The 17096-nt window shown below is 42.9% G+C and overlaps 1 protein-coding gene across 8 annotated transcripts in view; it reads left to right on the top strand.

Moving 5' to 3' along the window:
* eps15l1a (epidermal growth factor receptor pathway substrate 15-like 1a) overlaps positions 1–17096 on the top strand; it is a 377875-nt gene that overhangs the window by 91404 nt on the left and 269375 nt on the right. For all 8 annotated transcript variants that reach the window (XM_072593645.1, XM_072593644.1, XM_072593643.1 and 5 more), the window contains exon 2: positions 879–920. In XM_072593645.1, coding sequence (XP_072449746.1) covers positions 879–920 — 42 coding nt within the window. The remainder of the gene's footprint in view (positions 1–878; positions 921–17096) is intronic.

The following is a 17096-nucleotide window of genomic DNA, read 5'->3' as shown; positions in this document are numbered from 1 at the left end:
AAATTACTACTTCAGTCCTGTATCTTTGTATGAATGAAAATCACTTCTCAGTTTTTTAGATGAGATTACATTACAGTGTGGAAACAGGCCCTTCGGCCCAACAAGTCCACACCGACCCGCCGAAGTGCAACTCACCCATACCCCTACACCTACCCCTTACCTAACACTACGGACAATTTAGCATGGCCAATTCACCTGACCTGCACATCTTTGGACTGTGGGAGGAAACCGGAGCACCCGAAGGAAACCCACGCAGACACGGGAAGAACGTGCAAACTCCACACAGTCAGTCGCCTGAGGCGGGAATTGAACCTGGGTCTCGGGTGTTGTGAGGCAGCAGTGCTAACCAAGTGCCACCGTGCCGCCCATTTAGGGCTGGAAAGTTTGATTTCTCGTTATGTTTTAAACTCTAGTCCTTTGACATTGAGGAGAAAGTGAGGACTGCAGATGCTGGAGATCAGAGCTGAAAATGTGTAGCTTTTCCAGCAACACATTCTCCTTTGATATTGAATCAAGGTTCTAATCACAGTTCTGTAGGCTTGGAGCAGCATTCTCTCTGATTTGTGTCATTTAGTGCTAGTCATATAGTTAAATGTTCTGTTGGATTTGTTGATTTTTTTTAGTGTTGGATTAAGTGAGCCGTGATCTCTTTTGAGACTCTCAATCTCTTTCACTTCTTTCTTAGTTTGAGAATGTTATCCCTGTGATTTATGTACTAGTATCTCATTTGTATAGTTTGCAAATTGAGCATCAGCACTTGATCTGTGATCTTGGTAAAGAGTTCAAGTTGTTTTGATTTTTGATTTAATGCTCTGGTCTTAATTAAGTGACGGGTTTGTAAAATGACGGATGTTAATTGATGTTCTTCTTTCCCTCAGCTCTCCAGTGGAAATCCCGTGTATGAGAGTTATTACCGTCAGGTGAGCTGCTTTGCTGTGGTAATTTCAACCATTCATGATTGTAAACTTCTCTATCAATCTCTTCCTTAACCTCTGTAAGGAGAATAAACCAACTTCTGTATTCTCTCCAGTGACTGTCCTTGCCTCGTCTCAGGTACAATTTCACTAAGTCTCCTTGGCACCCTCTCTAAGACCTAGAAATCCTTCCTGAGGCATAGTGCCCAGAATTGAACTTAGGAAAACTGGTGTAAACTAACCTATTGTGTTTAAAGCTGAGCTTTTTTGTTACGCAGTCCTCCAATGTTGTTCCCTTATTAAAGAAAAGAAGCAGGGATAAACCAGGAAATTATGGGCTGGTGAACCTGACATCCTTGATGGGGAAGTTCTTGGAGGATATATTGAGGGACAGGATAGATGCATATTTGGAAGAAACTGGGACTAGTTGGTGACAGGTAGTGTGGCTTTGTATGGGGAAGGTCATGTCTCACTAACCTGATTCAATTTTTTGAAGAGGTGACAAGGATTATTGATGAGGGAATGGCTGTGGATGGAGTTTGTATGGGTTTTAGTAAGACATTTGCTAATGTCCCACAAAGCAGATTGGTACAAAACCTAAAATTCAATGGGATTTGGAGTAGGCTGGCTAGATGGCTTGGTCATAGAAGACGGAAGGGAGGGATGGAAGGGTGTTTTTCAGAATGAAGACCAGTAACTATTGGTGTTCCACAGGGATCACTTTTAAGTTCTCTGTTGTTTGGAGTATATATAAGTGATTTGGAGGAAAATGTGGGTGGCTTAATTAGTAAATTTGCAGATGACACAAAGATTGATTGAATTGCTGATTGTGCTGATGATTGTGAAAGGATACAACAGATTGGCGACTTCGGCACAGAAATGACAGATGGAGTTTAATCCAGAAAAATGCAGGTAATGCATTTTGGAGTTCAAATGTAGGTGTTAATTATACTGTAAATTGCAGAGCCCTTAAGAACATTAATATACAGACAGATCTGGGGTGCAGGTCCACAGTGTTCTCAAAGTGGCAACGCAGGTGGTTAAGAAGGTATATGGCATGCTTGCCTTCATCGGCTGGGGTATGGAATGCAAGAGTTGGCAAACCATGTTGCAACTATATACAACCTTCGTTAGGCTGCATTTGGAGTATAGTGTGCAATTTTGGTTACAACACTATCAGAAGGACTTGGAATCTGTGGAGGGAGTGCAGAGAAGGTTCACCAGGATGTTGCCTGGCCTCGAGGGCATTGGCTATGACGATAGGTTATCAAGACTAAGATTGTTTTCACTGGAAAGATGGTGGCTGAGAGGAGCCCTGATAGAGGTCTACATAATTATGAGAGGCATTGATAGGGTAGATAATCAGAGGCTTTTTCCCAGGATTGAAGTTTCAATTACAAGGAGGCACAGGTTCAACGTTGGGGGTGGGGGGCACAGTTTAAGGGAGGTTTTTCTCGCAGAGTGTGGGAGGAGTCTGGAAGGCGCTGCCAGAAGAGGTTTTTAGATTCGATTAGATTCCCTACAGTGTGGAAACAGGCCCTTCAGCCCATCTAGTCCACACCAACCCTCTGAAGAGTAACCCACCTAAACCCATTTCCCTCTGACTAACTGACCTAACACTACGGGCAATTTAGCCTGGCCAGTTCACCTGACCTGCGCATCTTTGGACTGTGGGAGGAAACCGGAGCACCCGGAGGAAACGCACACAGACACAGGGAGAATGTGCAAACTCCACACAGTCAGTCGCCTGAGGCTGGAGTTGAACCTGGGACCCTGGTGCTGTGAGGCAGCAGAGCTAATCATTGAGCCACTGTGCCACCCCAGAAAGCAGGTACATTGGCGAATTTAAGAGGCATCTAGATGGGTGTATGAATAGGGAGGGAATAGAGGAATACAGACCGAAAAAGGGCAAAAGGCTTTTTTTGTAGTTTAGATTAGAGTGGTGCTGTAAAGCATAGCAGATCAGGCAGCCATGATAATCGACTCAGGCTTGGAAGGCCAAAGGGCCTGTTCCTGTGCTATACTTTTCTTTGTGAGATCCTTAACTTTATTAATAAACATGCCTTTTTAACAACTATCTTAACTTTACCTTCCACCTTTTATAGTTTATATATGTGCTGTGCTTACGTGTCCATTATTGAACCATAACATTGAATCATATTGTCTCTTCTCTTCTCGAACCTAACTGTATCATTCTATACTCCTCTAATTTAAATCTCATCAGCCATCTGTTAACCAGGCTATATCAGCACTCAAAATAATTATTTATTTCATGTTCCTTTTAAGATTTTTCGAAAATTCTTTTTGATTTTACAGGCTACTTTTTGGTCTTCCAGAGTTTGTCAGTCTTACTTACTCCTTCATTAGGTAGTCATTTAGTAATAATACCATCTCTCTTTGTTTATATATGGTATGTTTTGGATTTCACAGAAGCAGAGTGAGAATATTGCATCTATATCTGCAGTAATCATCACTGCTCCATTAAACTTAAAGCCAGACTTGCACAAAGAAAGCATTAATTTCCTGCTCATAATATTTAAATAAGTACAGGACAACAGTAATAAATTAGTGATAAATGGTTTTATTTTAAAAATAGCTGTCAAACACTTCTAAAAATCATCACCATAAATGTGCTTTCTGCAGAAGAGGATGAGGCTGCTCCACAAATATCCCATCCCCAATGATGGGCGAGCTCAGCAAAAGAGAAGGGTTACATCTGCAATACTGGGTTAATTGTCCTGTCTACAAGATGCAGGATGCATTCAACCCGGGCAAAAATGACCCTATCAGTCTATTCTCGATCATTAGCAAAGTTATGGAGGGGGCCTCAGTGCTGTCAAGTGGCACTTGTTCAATATAAACCTGTTCACAGACACTCTGCTAGGGCCACTCAGCAGTGATCTTATTGCAACTTTGGTCCAAGCATGGATAAAATAGCTGAACCCAAGGAATGAGGTATGAGTGCCTTCCCTTGACATCATGTCAGCATTTGACCAAAGCAAGGATCCCTGACTGGAGGCTTCTTCAGGGTAATTCTTTATTTCGTGCTTCTTTCTTCCAGCTACCATCTGGATTTGTTCCACCTATCGACCAACCTGGTCATACCGACTACTGGTGTTCACCTATCACCACCTCGCCACTCTGCCCCTCTCCCCACCCAAAAACCTCCCCCACCCCCTTTATCTGCAGCTCCCCAACTCCCACCCCCAGTCCTAAAGAAGGGTTATATCTGAAGTGTTGACTTCTCCACCTCCTGATAGTGCCTGTTCTTGCTGCCTGTTCCAGCCTTCTGCTTGTCTGTCAAGGATCCCTAACAAAACTGAAGTCAATGGGATTCAGAAGGAAATTCTTCTGCAGCAATTCAAGAAGGCAGCTCACCACCACTCTTTGTTAGGCTATTATAGAACATAGAACATAGAACAGTACAGCACAGAACAGGCCCTTCAGCCCACGATGTTGTGCTGACCACTGATCCTCATGTATGCACCCTCAAATTTCTGTGACCATATGTATATCGAGGAGTCTCTTAAATGTCCCCAATGACATGTTTGGGCAATAGAGGCTGACATAGTCAGTCACATCCCAAGAAGAAATATTTTTTAAAAAGACTGATGGTTCACATCTAAATGGTGTATTTGATAACACATGAATGCAAATCTTAACAAAATTGCAGCCATGTATTTTCCCTTTTTTTGTAGCTCTTGAACTCCTGCAGCTTTATTACAGAGATCTTCTCTCCATCCCCTTTGCAGCTCATTACCTGTCCCCTTACCCCTCTCTCAGTCCTTGTACCAACATTGCAGCCTGTCTCTACTACTTGCCATCTTCTACTCTGGCTGAGACAGCATTTATTGTCCAACCCTAGTTGCCCTTGAGGAGGTGTCATTGAGCTGCCTTCTTGCCACTGCAGTCATTTTCTGTTGGTAAATCCACAATGCCATTAGGGAAGGAGTTCCAGGATTTCAACTCTGTGATACTGAAGGAACAGCAATATATTTCCAAGTTGGCATTGAGTAGCTTAGAGGGACACTTGCAGGGGTTGGTGTTCCAGTGTATCTGCTACCCTGTCCTTCTAGATGGAAATGGTTGTGAATTTGAAAGGAGCTGTCTAGTTACTGTCCTCCTCAACATTCTAGCCAAAATTTCCCATGCTCTTGACAAAGGGTCAGTTGAGTTGTGCATTGGAAGCTTAATTAGTGTTACGTTTTTGCTGCTAATCCCCAACCCCCAAATGCTTCCACTGTAACAATTAAGGAAGCAGAGGTCAAATAAGCAAGTTAACTTGTGGTGAGTTTTGTTTTTGCTGCAGTCAGAGAGCACCGTGTGTGGTTATCTGGGAGCAGTTTACTTCCAAATGTTTTAGTTGTGCCTGGGACAGAGCAGAACGGGAAGGAAATGCAGTAAGATAGTTTTGTTTCGGCACAGGCAGCAGAGAAAGGTGGCCGAGCAGAGGCTGATAGCTAAGTTCGGTACCCATAGGGAGGGCCTCAACCAGGACTTGGGTTCATGTCACATTACAGGTGATCACCATTGTACTACACACACACACACAGATATTCTAACACACACACACTCTCACATACATACGGACACAGGTACACACAGACGCGCACACAGACACCCACATACACTCTTGTAGACACACACACTCCCACACTCTCACATGCACCCCCTCACAGACTTAAGACACTCTGCACTCACTACACATACACACACACACACACACACACTTTCTCACAATCGCGACACACGCACACGCACACACAGACAAAGACCCACATGCGCACACACATTTTGTGGGGTGAATTTGTACTTGCAGAGTTATATTGTACTTTGCTCAAAAACTGCATGCATTCATGTAGAACTCTGAGCTCAAAACTGCATGAATTTATGTAAAACTCTGTTATCTCACTTTTTAGATTAGAATCAATCTAAACGTCATGGCATAGACAGAGAACACGGGGGGCCAATACCTTCAACATATTGTCAAGCTATCACCGATGTTAACAGCTAACCCAAGAATGCAACTTTTAAAAAAAGGTGTCGATAGTAGTCATGACTTGGAGATGCTGGTGTTGGACTGGGTGTACAAAGTTAAAAATCACACAACACCAGGTTATAATCCAACAGGTTTAATTGGAAGCACACTAGCTTTCGGAGTGTCGCTCAGTGTGCTTCCAATTAAACCTGTTGGACTATAACCTGGTGTTGTGTGATTTTTAACTTTTAAAAAAAAAGGTTTTGTGATTTACGCATGAAAGAAGTGAAACTATCACTGTATTCTAACAGATGAAAGGCTTAACAGACAATCAATTTTTCAATGTATGATTTCAGTTACATCATACTGTAAATTTTTGCTATAAATTCTGTGTTACGATCGAGCCTTCCACTATCACCTGATGAAGGAATGTCGCTCCGAAAGCTAGTGTGCTTCCAATTAAACCTGTTGGACTATAACCTGGTGGTGTCTGATTTTTAACTTTGTTTTGGTACAGTCACGTAACAAGAAGTGTCTAATTTGATAAAAATGGACCCAGAAATAAAGGAGAAGCCATTTGGAGTGGCGCCTTCTAAAAATGAAAAATACCTAAAACAAAAAGTTACTTTTTGAAATGAAGTTGAGCTTCTTTGTGACTGAGAGGATAAATTGTTATAGTGGAACTGAAGTGCCACATATTCAGATAAGGCATACAGCTGCACAAACATAAAGGTTGGCTGTGAGCAGCTCATTGTTAAACAAGTTATTTTGTGTCCCTAAATGAAGGTAAAGTTGTCTCAGCTCCTTATAAAACGTTTGTCAAACTGCCCATGTAAATAATATCAGTACTAAAATTGCCTTTACTGTTGTCATAAGTACTGGTGCGGTCATGTGTCACCTTCTCTCCACTCAAAGTTCTGATTGTGACCTTGAGATATTAGTGCATTGTCTTGAAAGAGGGAGGAATTGATTGGTTAATCACTAAAGCCAATGGCAGTACTTGGTATAATGCCTTGTTATCAGTTTTCTTGGTTCTTGGACCTTAAAATCAATGTTTAAGAACATGAAATTTGTGTTTTATCTTCTCACATTATTCTGTATTCTTGGAATTGAATTTTATGATGTGTTCAGAAGTGCTGATTTGTTTTTGATCTTGTTTATTAGTTTGTAAGAAAGTTAAGTAGTTTCGATTCACGAGGCATTGCTTTTATTAAAGTAATAAGGGGGCATCCATTTGTTTGCAATTATAGTAAAAATGTCAAATGCAGAATTGCGGAACCTACAACTAAATCTTTACCCAGCAGCAGATGATGTCAGTCAACATTTGAGGTTTTGCAAAAAGGTTGAAATGATATATATTACATTTGAACATAAGAACATACAAACTAAGAGCTATTTGTGTTATTTATTCCCCTGTATTTGTATTTGTCTTTGTCTTGGTTGGAGTTTTCAAAACAACAATCTTTGTAGTGAGTTACTCATGATCATTGACTAAGTTACATTAGATTTCCTATAATATGGAAAGAGGCTATTTGGCTCAACAAGTCCACATCGACCCTCTAGACCCATTCCCCTACCCTAAATTTATCCTTGATTAACACTATGGGCAATTAGCATGGCCAATTCACCTGACCTACACAATTTTGGATTGTGGGAGGAGACCAGAGGAAACCCATGCAGACACTGGGAAAATGTGCAAACTCCACCTAGACGGCTGACCAAGGCAGGAATCGAACTTGCGTCCCTTGGTGCTGTGAGGAAGCAGTGATACCCACTAAGCCACTGTACCGCTCCTGATCACTTCTGCATTTCTTTCTTTCTGCCCATGTTTCCTTGGTTTGTTTCCTAGAAATAAAATGACCCAGCAATTCTAATTCCTTCACCACATGTTGCAATTTCCTTGTTTCAAGCCTTTAATTTGCCATTAGATTACAGTCCTGCCATTTGACATTTCACACACTTGTCTCACTAAATATTTCCTTGTATCCCACATCTGCCATTCAGTCCTTGCCATGTAGCTCTCCCCTTCATGTAGGTTGCAAGGGGACATTGACAGGATGCAGAACTAGGCTGAGAAGTGGCAGACAGAGTTCAACCTGCAAAAGTGTGAAGTGATTCATTTTGAATGGGTGAATTTGAATGCAGAATACAGGGTTAAAGGCATGATTCTTGGCAGTGTAGAGGAAGATTTGAATTGATCTATTGCAAAATCATCTTAATTAGCTATGCCATGTCTGGATTGACATTTCTAATTCAGCTGCTTCTTTGTCAATAGCTAGATTATCTTCTGCGTATCATTGGATAGTGACATTTTTCTTCCCGATGATTCCAATTTGCCCTTGCCTAGCCTTTTTATCCTTGCAAAATTCAAGGAACTTACAGGATTGAGTCTATCCTCACAGTTGTTTTGCTCCTATTCTTATCCTTAGAAGTGGAAGCAAAGAATACATTTCATTCTGCAGCTTCTTGCTGACTGTGACCAGTCTATTCCCTGTTGTCCTGATAACCACCTCACTCATTATCTGACCACTCGATCATTGATCTCTGTCTTGATATTTACCAATATTCTAAATGGCTGACCACCCCTGACTCATCTTCAGTCTTCAACCTATTTAAAAATACTTCAATAAGCTTATTCCACACTATATCAGTGACCGGATTGAGATAGGAAGTGTCTTAATTCATAGCTTTGAATATTTGGAATTTTTTACCAGAGTGCTGTGGATAGTTGAGTATATTCAATCCTAGGTCACAGAACATAGAATAGTGCAGGCCCTTTGGCCCTCAATGTTGTGCTAACCCTTTATCCTACTCTCTAAGATCTGACCAACTTGCATACGAGTTGTTTAAATGTCCCTAATGTATCTGACTCTACTATCACTACTGGCAGTGCATTCCATGCACCCACCACTCTCTGTGTAAAGGACCCACCTCTGACATCTCCCCTAGACCTTCCACCAATCACCTTAAAATTACGACCCCTCGTGATGGTCATTTCCGCCCTGGAAAACGTTTCTGGCTATCCACTCTATCTATGCCTCTCATCATCATGTAAACTCTATCAAGTCACCTCTCATTTTTCTTCACTTCAATGAAAAAGCCCCTAACTCCCTCAACCTTTCTTTTTAAGACATACCGTCCAGCCCAGGCAGCAACCTGGTAAATCTTCTTGGGCCGATGGGCCTGTTTCCACACTGTAGGGTATCTAATCTAATCTAATCTAATCTTTAAAACTTCAACATCCTTCTGATAATGAGACGACCAGAACTGAACACAGTATTCCAAGTGTGGTCTAATCGGGGCTGTATAGAGCTGCAGCGTGACTTTGCAGATCTTAAACTCCATTCCCCCTGCTAATGAAAGCTAACACACCATATGCCTTCTTAATAACCCTCTCAACTTGGGTGGCAACTTTGAGGGATCAATGGACAACGACTCAAAGATTCCTCTGTTCCTCTACACTGCCAAGAATCATGCCTTTAACCCTGTATTCTGCATTCAAATTCACCCATTCAAAATGAATCACTTCACACTTTTGCAGGTTGAACTCTGCCACTTCTCAGCCTAGTTCTGCATCCTGTCAATGTCCCCTTGCAACCTACAACAGCCCTCCACACTATTTACCTCTCCACCAACCTTCGCAAAGAACATCACCAAAGGTTTTGGATAGTAAGAGAACTGAGGGATTTGCAGATTGTGTATAGTTGAGAAAGATATTATCCTGGCTCTTAGTGAATCATATTGCAAACTCAACCGCCCCATTCCTTTTTCTTAGAATGTAACTTTACAGCCTTTTCTGGTCACAATCACAATTTCTTGCCCTTGATCTTTGTTGTTCTGTTCTTTTCCTATCCTATCTTTGAAGTCACCTTTAACCATGTTGATTATGTTCTTCTGAACACCTCACACATCTTTCTAAACCTTCTGCTTTTTGCTGCTACTTGTACCTTTTTGTTATACCCTCCTTTGAACGTTTAACCAAGTAAATAACTACACTAATTTCTACACTGTCTCTCAGAATCTATAAAGTTTTCAATGTTATTAAGGTATTTACAACAATGATAATCACTAATTGCTTTTATATAATGCCCCATCAAAACAAGGTTTGATACTGTTGCTGCTCAAGGAAACTGCAGGCAAATTACCCAAGAAGTGATGGGTGAACAGTAAGAGTTAGCTACTCTGTTGATTAAAACTATGAATTGCAAAATTTTGATAATACAAGATTTCATGGTTGATTAAAATTCTACCAAAGGTGATAATGTGATGTAGGATTTAAACTTATGGATAGTAAAAACTACTTATAACACAATCACATCATGGAACACTTTATAGAAAAGTGAATGTGCAGGAACAGGAAGTTGTGCGGTCACACAACAACCAGGAAAGCAAATTGCAAGTTTGAAACAAGCAGAGACTATTGAAGAAAGATGCAGATAATGAAAAGAGTTTCCTAAAACCAGAGCCCCTCCAAACAAGCAGCTACAGTGCCCCAGCTGTTCCAGAGCCTGCAGAACAAGAATGGACCACTTTAGTCACCAACTGTTGTGCCATATTCCACAGAGACAAGCCTTCCTCAAATCTTTGCCAGTAAAGAATCTGCTGTCATTGCTGTTGGCTGCCCTGCAATTTGAGGCTGAGGGTCATGAATTTATGTCATGGGTTTTAGTATGACTGAACAGGCCAATTCTCAACTTGCAGATCTTTGGGCACATGGGGTGGAGCATCCTATGAGCTAGTGGGTTCTGGAGTTCAGGACTTGCTTCCTTTTTTTTCCTTGCAGCTGCTGCTCTGCCCCATTATTAAGGTGTTGTGATTTAAAACATGCTGCAGCTTAATGGGAAAGTTGTCACATTTTTGAATGATTGGTAACAAATTCCTCCTGCTCATTAAGTTCACTGTCATTATGCTACAAGCAGAGCTTTAAAGTCACTTTGGAGTGTTTCTTTTGTTCTTCCCTGGAATGTTGCCCATTTGAAACTTGAGAGAACAGCACTTGCCCAGGGAGGCAATGGCTTTGTAGTTTTATCACTGGATTGTTAATCTAGAGACCCAGGTAATGCTTAAAGACTTAGCTCATGAATCAGTGGCTTCTATTTACAGCAGCAGGAGCAGTGAGAGCATGGACCAGGGTGCTGCCGGGAAGGTAAATTTCTCTTTTATAGACTTACCTCGCGAATAGGCTGAGCAAAGGCTCAATAGGAGTGGAGGCAGACACAGGGATTGCTCAATTCATGAGCTGATATGTTTGGACTCTGGCTAAACCCAAGACACTACATGTGTAGTGTCTCCCAGCTGCTATCCTCCTCTAACCAAAAAAAAAATCTTGTGTGGAGGGTTGGTAAGCTAAGGCTTCTTTTACATTTATTCAATCTCTCTTGACAACTTAGGGCCGAGGAGATGGAGGCATGGACAGTCGCATGCTCCTTTTGCAGGATGTGGGAGGTAATGGTCACCACTGGTGACTTTGCCTATGAGAAGTGCACCCAATTCCAGCTCCTCACAGACCACGTTGCGAACTGGAGCTGGATGAACTTCACTCTACTATCCCCTCTGCCTCCTGAACAATCTGAAGTTATAGGGAGATAGTCACACTTACATTACATTACTTACAGTGTGGAAACAGGCCCTTCAGCCCAACAAGTCCACACCGCACCCGCCGAAGCATAACCCACCCATACCCCTACATTTACCCCTTACCTAACACTACGGGCAATTTAGCATGGCCAATTTACCTAACCTGCACATCTTTGGACTGTGGGAGGAAACCGGAGCATCCGGGGGAAACCCATGCAGACACGGGGAGAATGTGCAAACTCCACACAGTCAGTTGCCTGAGTCGGGAATTGAACCCAGGTCTCTGGAGCTGTGAAGCAGCAGTGCTAACCACTGTGCCACCGTGCCGCCCAATACAGGATAAAGGTAGCTGGGTTACTGAAAGTGGAAGAAAGGGAATAGGTAGGCAGTGCAGGGAGGCCCGTTGTGGCTGTTCCTTCAATAATAAGTATGCCATTTTGGATACTGTTTTGTGGGTAACCTACCAGGGGAAAGCCACAGTGGCCAGATTTCTGGCACTGAGTCTGGCCCTGTGGCTCAGAAGGGAGGGGGGGGGGGGGAGCGGTGGTGGGTGGTGGGGGGAAGGAAAGGAGAGCAATAGTGATAAGAGATTCAATGATGAGAGGAACAGACAGGAGATTCTGTGGTCACGAGCAAGACTCCCAGATGGTGTGTTGTCTCCCGGGTGCCAGGGTCAGGGATGTCTTGGATTGAGTATACAGAATTTTGAAGGAGGATTGAGATTAGCCAGAAGTTGTGGTACACATCCACATGGTGCACATCCAATGACATAGATAGGGAAAGGGATGAGGACCTAAAAAGAGAATATAAGGAGTTAGGTTGGAAGGTAAAAGGCAGGGCAAGTCGAATAGTAATCTCAGGATTGCTACCAGTGCCACAGACTAGTGAGGCTAGGAACAAAGAGCAAGTGCAGATGAATATGTGGCTGCAGAGCTGGTGTGGGAGGGAGGACTTCAGATATGTAGATCACTGGGATATCTTCTGGGTAAGTGGGACCTATACAAGGAGGACGGGTTGCACTTGAACTGGTGGGGCACCAATATCCTGGGTGGGAGGTTCGCAAACCCAGTTCAGGAAGGTTTAAACTGGCTTGGCAGCGGGATGGGAACAGGATCTATGGAGCAGACGATGGAGTAGGTAGTAAGCAGCCAGGTATAGTGTACAGAGAGTCTGTGAGGAGGGATAGACAGTTGATAGGGCAAAGGTGCAGTCAGTGTGATGGGTTGATGTCTGTCTTTTTGAATTTTAGTAGTATCAAGAATAAGGATGGATCACTGCTTGGAACTATGATGTTGTGGCTATTATTGAGACTTGGATATAACATGGCAGGGGTGGTTGTTGGATGTTCCAGAGTTCAGATGGAATGGTGGGGGGAGGTAAAAGAGGTAGAGAAGTGGCATTTCTAATCAGGGATAGTATCACAGCTGCAGAAAGGAAGGTCATCGAGGAGGGTTTGTCGACAGAGTCAGTATGGGTGGAAGTCAGAAACAGGAAAGGAACAATCACTTTATTGGGAGTTTTCCACAGCCCTCCCCAGGCAACAGAGACATGGAGGTGCAGATTGGGAGGCAGATTTTGGGAAAGTGCAGAAGTTGTCATGGGTGACTTTAACTTCCCTAATATTAATTGGAGCCTCCTTAGTTCAGATAGTTTGGATGGAGCAGATTTTGTCAGTTGTGTCCAGGAACAGTTCCTGACTCAATATCTAGATAGGCCGACTAGAAGGGAGGCCATATTGCATTTAGTTCTTGGCAACAAACCATGCCAGGTGTCAGGTCTCTTGGTGGGAGAACATTTTGGTGATTGTGCTCTCAACTCCATGACATTCACTATGCACATGGAGAGGGATAGGAGAAGATTGTATGGGAAAGTATTTAATTCGTGGAGAGGGAATTCCAGTGTTGTTAAGACAGGAACTGAGGTGCTTAAATTGGAAAAAGATGTTCTCAGGGAAATGCATGACAGAAATATGGAGGTTGTTTAGGGAGCACTTGCTGATAGTGCTGAACAGGTTTGTCCCACTGAGGCAAGATAGTGATAGTAGGTTGAAAGAATCGTGGGTGACAAGGGTTGTGGGGAACATCTAATCAAGAGGAAGAAGGAAGTTTACTTAAGGTTGAGGAGGCAAGGATCCGACAGGACTGTAGAGGGTTACAAGGTAGCCAGGAAGGAACTGAAGAATGGACCTAGAGCTAGAAGTGGGCATGAAAAAGCTTTAGTGTGTATTATTAAGGAAAACTCTAAGGCATTTCTATACTTCAGAGAGGAACAAGAGGTTGGCCAGATTGAGGCTAGGGCCGATCAGGGATAGTGAAGGGAACTTGTGCCTGGAATCGGAGGAGATAGGTGAGGTCCTTAATGAATTATTTGCTTCAGTACGCACTACTGAGCTGGACCTTGACGCTTCTGAGGTCAGTGTGAAGCAGACTGATATGCTCGAACAGGTTAATGTTAAGAATGAGGATGTGCTTAAAATTTTGAAAAATGTAAGGATAGAAAAATTCTCTTGGGCCCAAGGTTGCTACAGGAACTGAGGGAAGAGATTGCTGCACCTTTAGCGATGATCTTTGTGTCCTCACTCTCCAATGGAGTAGTGCCAGATCATTGGTGAACAGCAAATGTTATTCCCTTGTTCAAGAAAGTGAATAGGGATAATCCTGGGAACTACAGTCCAATCATTCTTTCGTCTGTGGTGGGGAAATCATTGGAGAGGATTTTGCAAGATAGGATTTATGATTACTTGGGCAAACATAGCTTGATTAGAAATAGTCAGCATGGCTTTGTGAGAGGCAGGTCATGCTTCACAAACCTTATTGAATTCTTTGAGGATGTGACAAAACACATTGTTGAAGGTAGAGCAGTTGATGTGGTGTACATAGATTTTAGCAAGAGGTTCCCCACGGTATGCTCATTCAGAAAGTAAGAAGACGTGGGATACAGGAATATCTGGCTGTCTAGATACAGTATTAGTTGGCCCATAGAAGACAGGATAGTAGCAGATGGAAAATATTCAGCCTGGAGCTTGGTGACCAGTGGTGTTCCACAGGGGTCAGTTCTTGGACCTCTGCTTTTCATGATTTTTATAAATAGTCATAGAGATGTACAGCATGGAAACAGATCCTTCCGTCCAACTTCTCCATGCAGACCAGATATCCCAGCCCAATCTAGTCCCACTTGCCAGCATCCAGTCCATATCCCTCCAAACCCTTCCTAGTCATATACCCATCTAGATGCCTTTTAAATGTTGCAATTGTACTAGCCTCCACCACTTCCTCTGGCAGCTCATTCCATATACGTACCATCCTCTGAGTGAAAAAGTTGCCCCATAGGTGTCTCTTATATTTTTCCCATCTCACTCTAAACCCATGCCCTCTAGTTCTGGACTCCCCAACCCCAGGGAAAAGACTTTGTCTATTTATCCTAACCATGCCCCTCATGATTTTATAAACCTCTATAAGGTCAACCCTTAGCCTCTGATGCTCCAAGGAAAACATCCTGAGCCTATTCAACCTCTCCCTACAGCTCAAATCCTCCAACCCTGGCAACATCCTTGTAAATCTTTTCTGAACCCTTTGAAGTTTCAGTCCTTGCCTTTCCAAATACATGTACATCCCGTCCTTCAGGATTCCCTCCAACAACTTGCCCATCACCCATGTCAGGCTCACTGGTCTATAGTTCCCTGGCTTGTCCTTACCATCTTTCTTAAACAGTGGCACGACGTTAGCCAACCTTCAGCCTTCTGGCACCTCACCTGTGACTATTAATGATACAAATATCTCAGCAAGAGGCCCAGCAATCACTTCCCTAGCTTCCCACAGAGTTCTAGGGTACACCTGATCAGGTCCTGGGGATTTATCCACCTTTATGCGTTTGAAGACATCCAACACTTGCTCCTCTGTAACATGGACATTTTTCAAGATGTCACCATCTATTTCACTACATTCTATGTCTTCCATGTCCTTTTCCACAGTAAATACTGATGCAAAATACTCGTTTAGTATCTCCCTCATAACTACTAGTGTTGCACACACAGGCTGTCTTACTGATCTTTGAGGGGTCCTATTCTCTCCCTAGTTACCTAGGAAAAACCCTTTGAATTCTCTTTTACTCTATTTGCCAAAGCTATCTTGTGTCCCCTTTTTGCCCTCCTGACTTCCCTCTTAACTTTACTCCTGCTGTCTTTATGCTCTTCTAAGGATCACTTGCTGAAAAATGTGTTGCTGGAAAAGTGCAGCAGGTCAGGCAGCATCCAAGGAGCAGGAGAAACGATGTTTTGGGCATAAGCCCTTCTTCAGCCCGAAATGTCGACGCTGCCTGACCTGCTGCGCTTTTCCAGCAACGCATTGTTTCGGCTCTGATCCCCAGCATCTGCAGTCCTCACTTTCTCCTAAGGATTCACTTGATCTATCCTGTCTATACCTGACATGTGCTTCCTTCTTTTTCTTAACCAAACCATGAATTTCTTTAGTCGTTCAGCGTTCCCTATACCTACCAGCCTTCCCTTTCACCCGAACAGCAATATACTGTCTCTGGACTCTCTGTTATCTCATTTGTGAAGGCTTCCCATTTTCCAGCCATCCCTTTACCTGTGAACATCTGCCCTCAATCAGCTTTTGAAAGTTCTTGTCTAATACTGTCAAAATTGGCCTTTCTCCAATTTAGAACTTCAACTTTTATATCTGGTCTATCCTTTTCCGTCACTATTTTAATACTAATAGTATTACGGCTGCTGGCCCCAAAGTGCTCCCCCGCTGACACCTCAGTCACCTGCTCTTATTTCCCAAGAGTAGGTCCACATACTGAATCAGAATTTTTTTTTGTACACACTGAACAAATTCCTCTCCATCTAAACCTTTAACACGATGGCAGTCCCAGTCAATGTTTGGAAAGTTAAAATACCCTACCATAGCCACCCTATTAGTCTTACAGATAACTGAGATCTCCTTTCAAATTTGTTTCTCAATATCCCTCTGACTATTAGGGGATCCATAATACAATCCCAATAAGGTGATCATCCCTTTCTTATTTCTCAGTTCAACCCAAATAATTTCCCTGGATGTATTTCCAGGAATATCCTCCCTCAGTACAGCTGTAATGCTATCCCTGATCAAAAGCTCCACACCCCTTCCTCTCTTGCCTCCCTTTTTGTCCTTCCTGTAGCATTTGTATCCTGGAGCATTAAGCCGCCAGTCCTGCCCATCCCTGAACCACATCTCTGTAATTGCTATGATATCCCAGTCTCATATTCCTAACCATGCCCTGAATTCATCTGTCTTCCCTATTAGGCCTTTTGCATTGAAATAAATGCAGTTTAATTTATCAGTCCTACCTTGTTCTCTGCTTTGTCCCTTCCTACCCTGATTTGTTTGACTTGCTTGTGATTTGGGTGAGGAAGTGGAAGGGTAGGTTAGTAAGTTAACTGATGACTCAAAGGTTGGTGGATTTTTGGATAGTGTGGAGGGCTGTTGTAGGTTGCAAGCGGACATCGACAGTTTGCAGAACCGTGCTGAGAAATGGCAGACGGAGTTCAACCTGCAAAAGTGTGAAGTGATTCATTTGGAAGATCGAATTGAATGTCAAATATCGGGTTAAAGTCCAGATTGTTGGCAGTGTGGAGGAGCAGAGGA

Source organism: Chiloscyllium punctatum, chromosome 24 (genome assembly GCF_047496795.1).
Source record: "Chiloscyllium punctatum isolate Juve2018m chromosome 24, sChiPun1.3, whole genome shotgun sequence".
In the NCBI taxonomy this organism is placed as follows: Eukaryota; Metazoa; Chordata; class Chondrichthyes; order Orectolobiformes; family Hemiscylliidae; genus Chiloscyllium; species Chiloscyllium punctatum.
The sequence above is the reverse complement of the archived record's forward strand: the minus strand, read 5'-3'. Positions and strand labels throughout refer to the sequence as shown.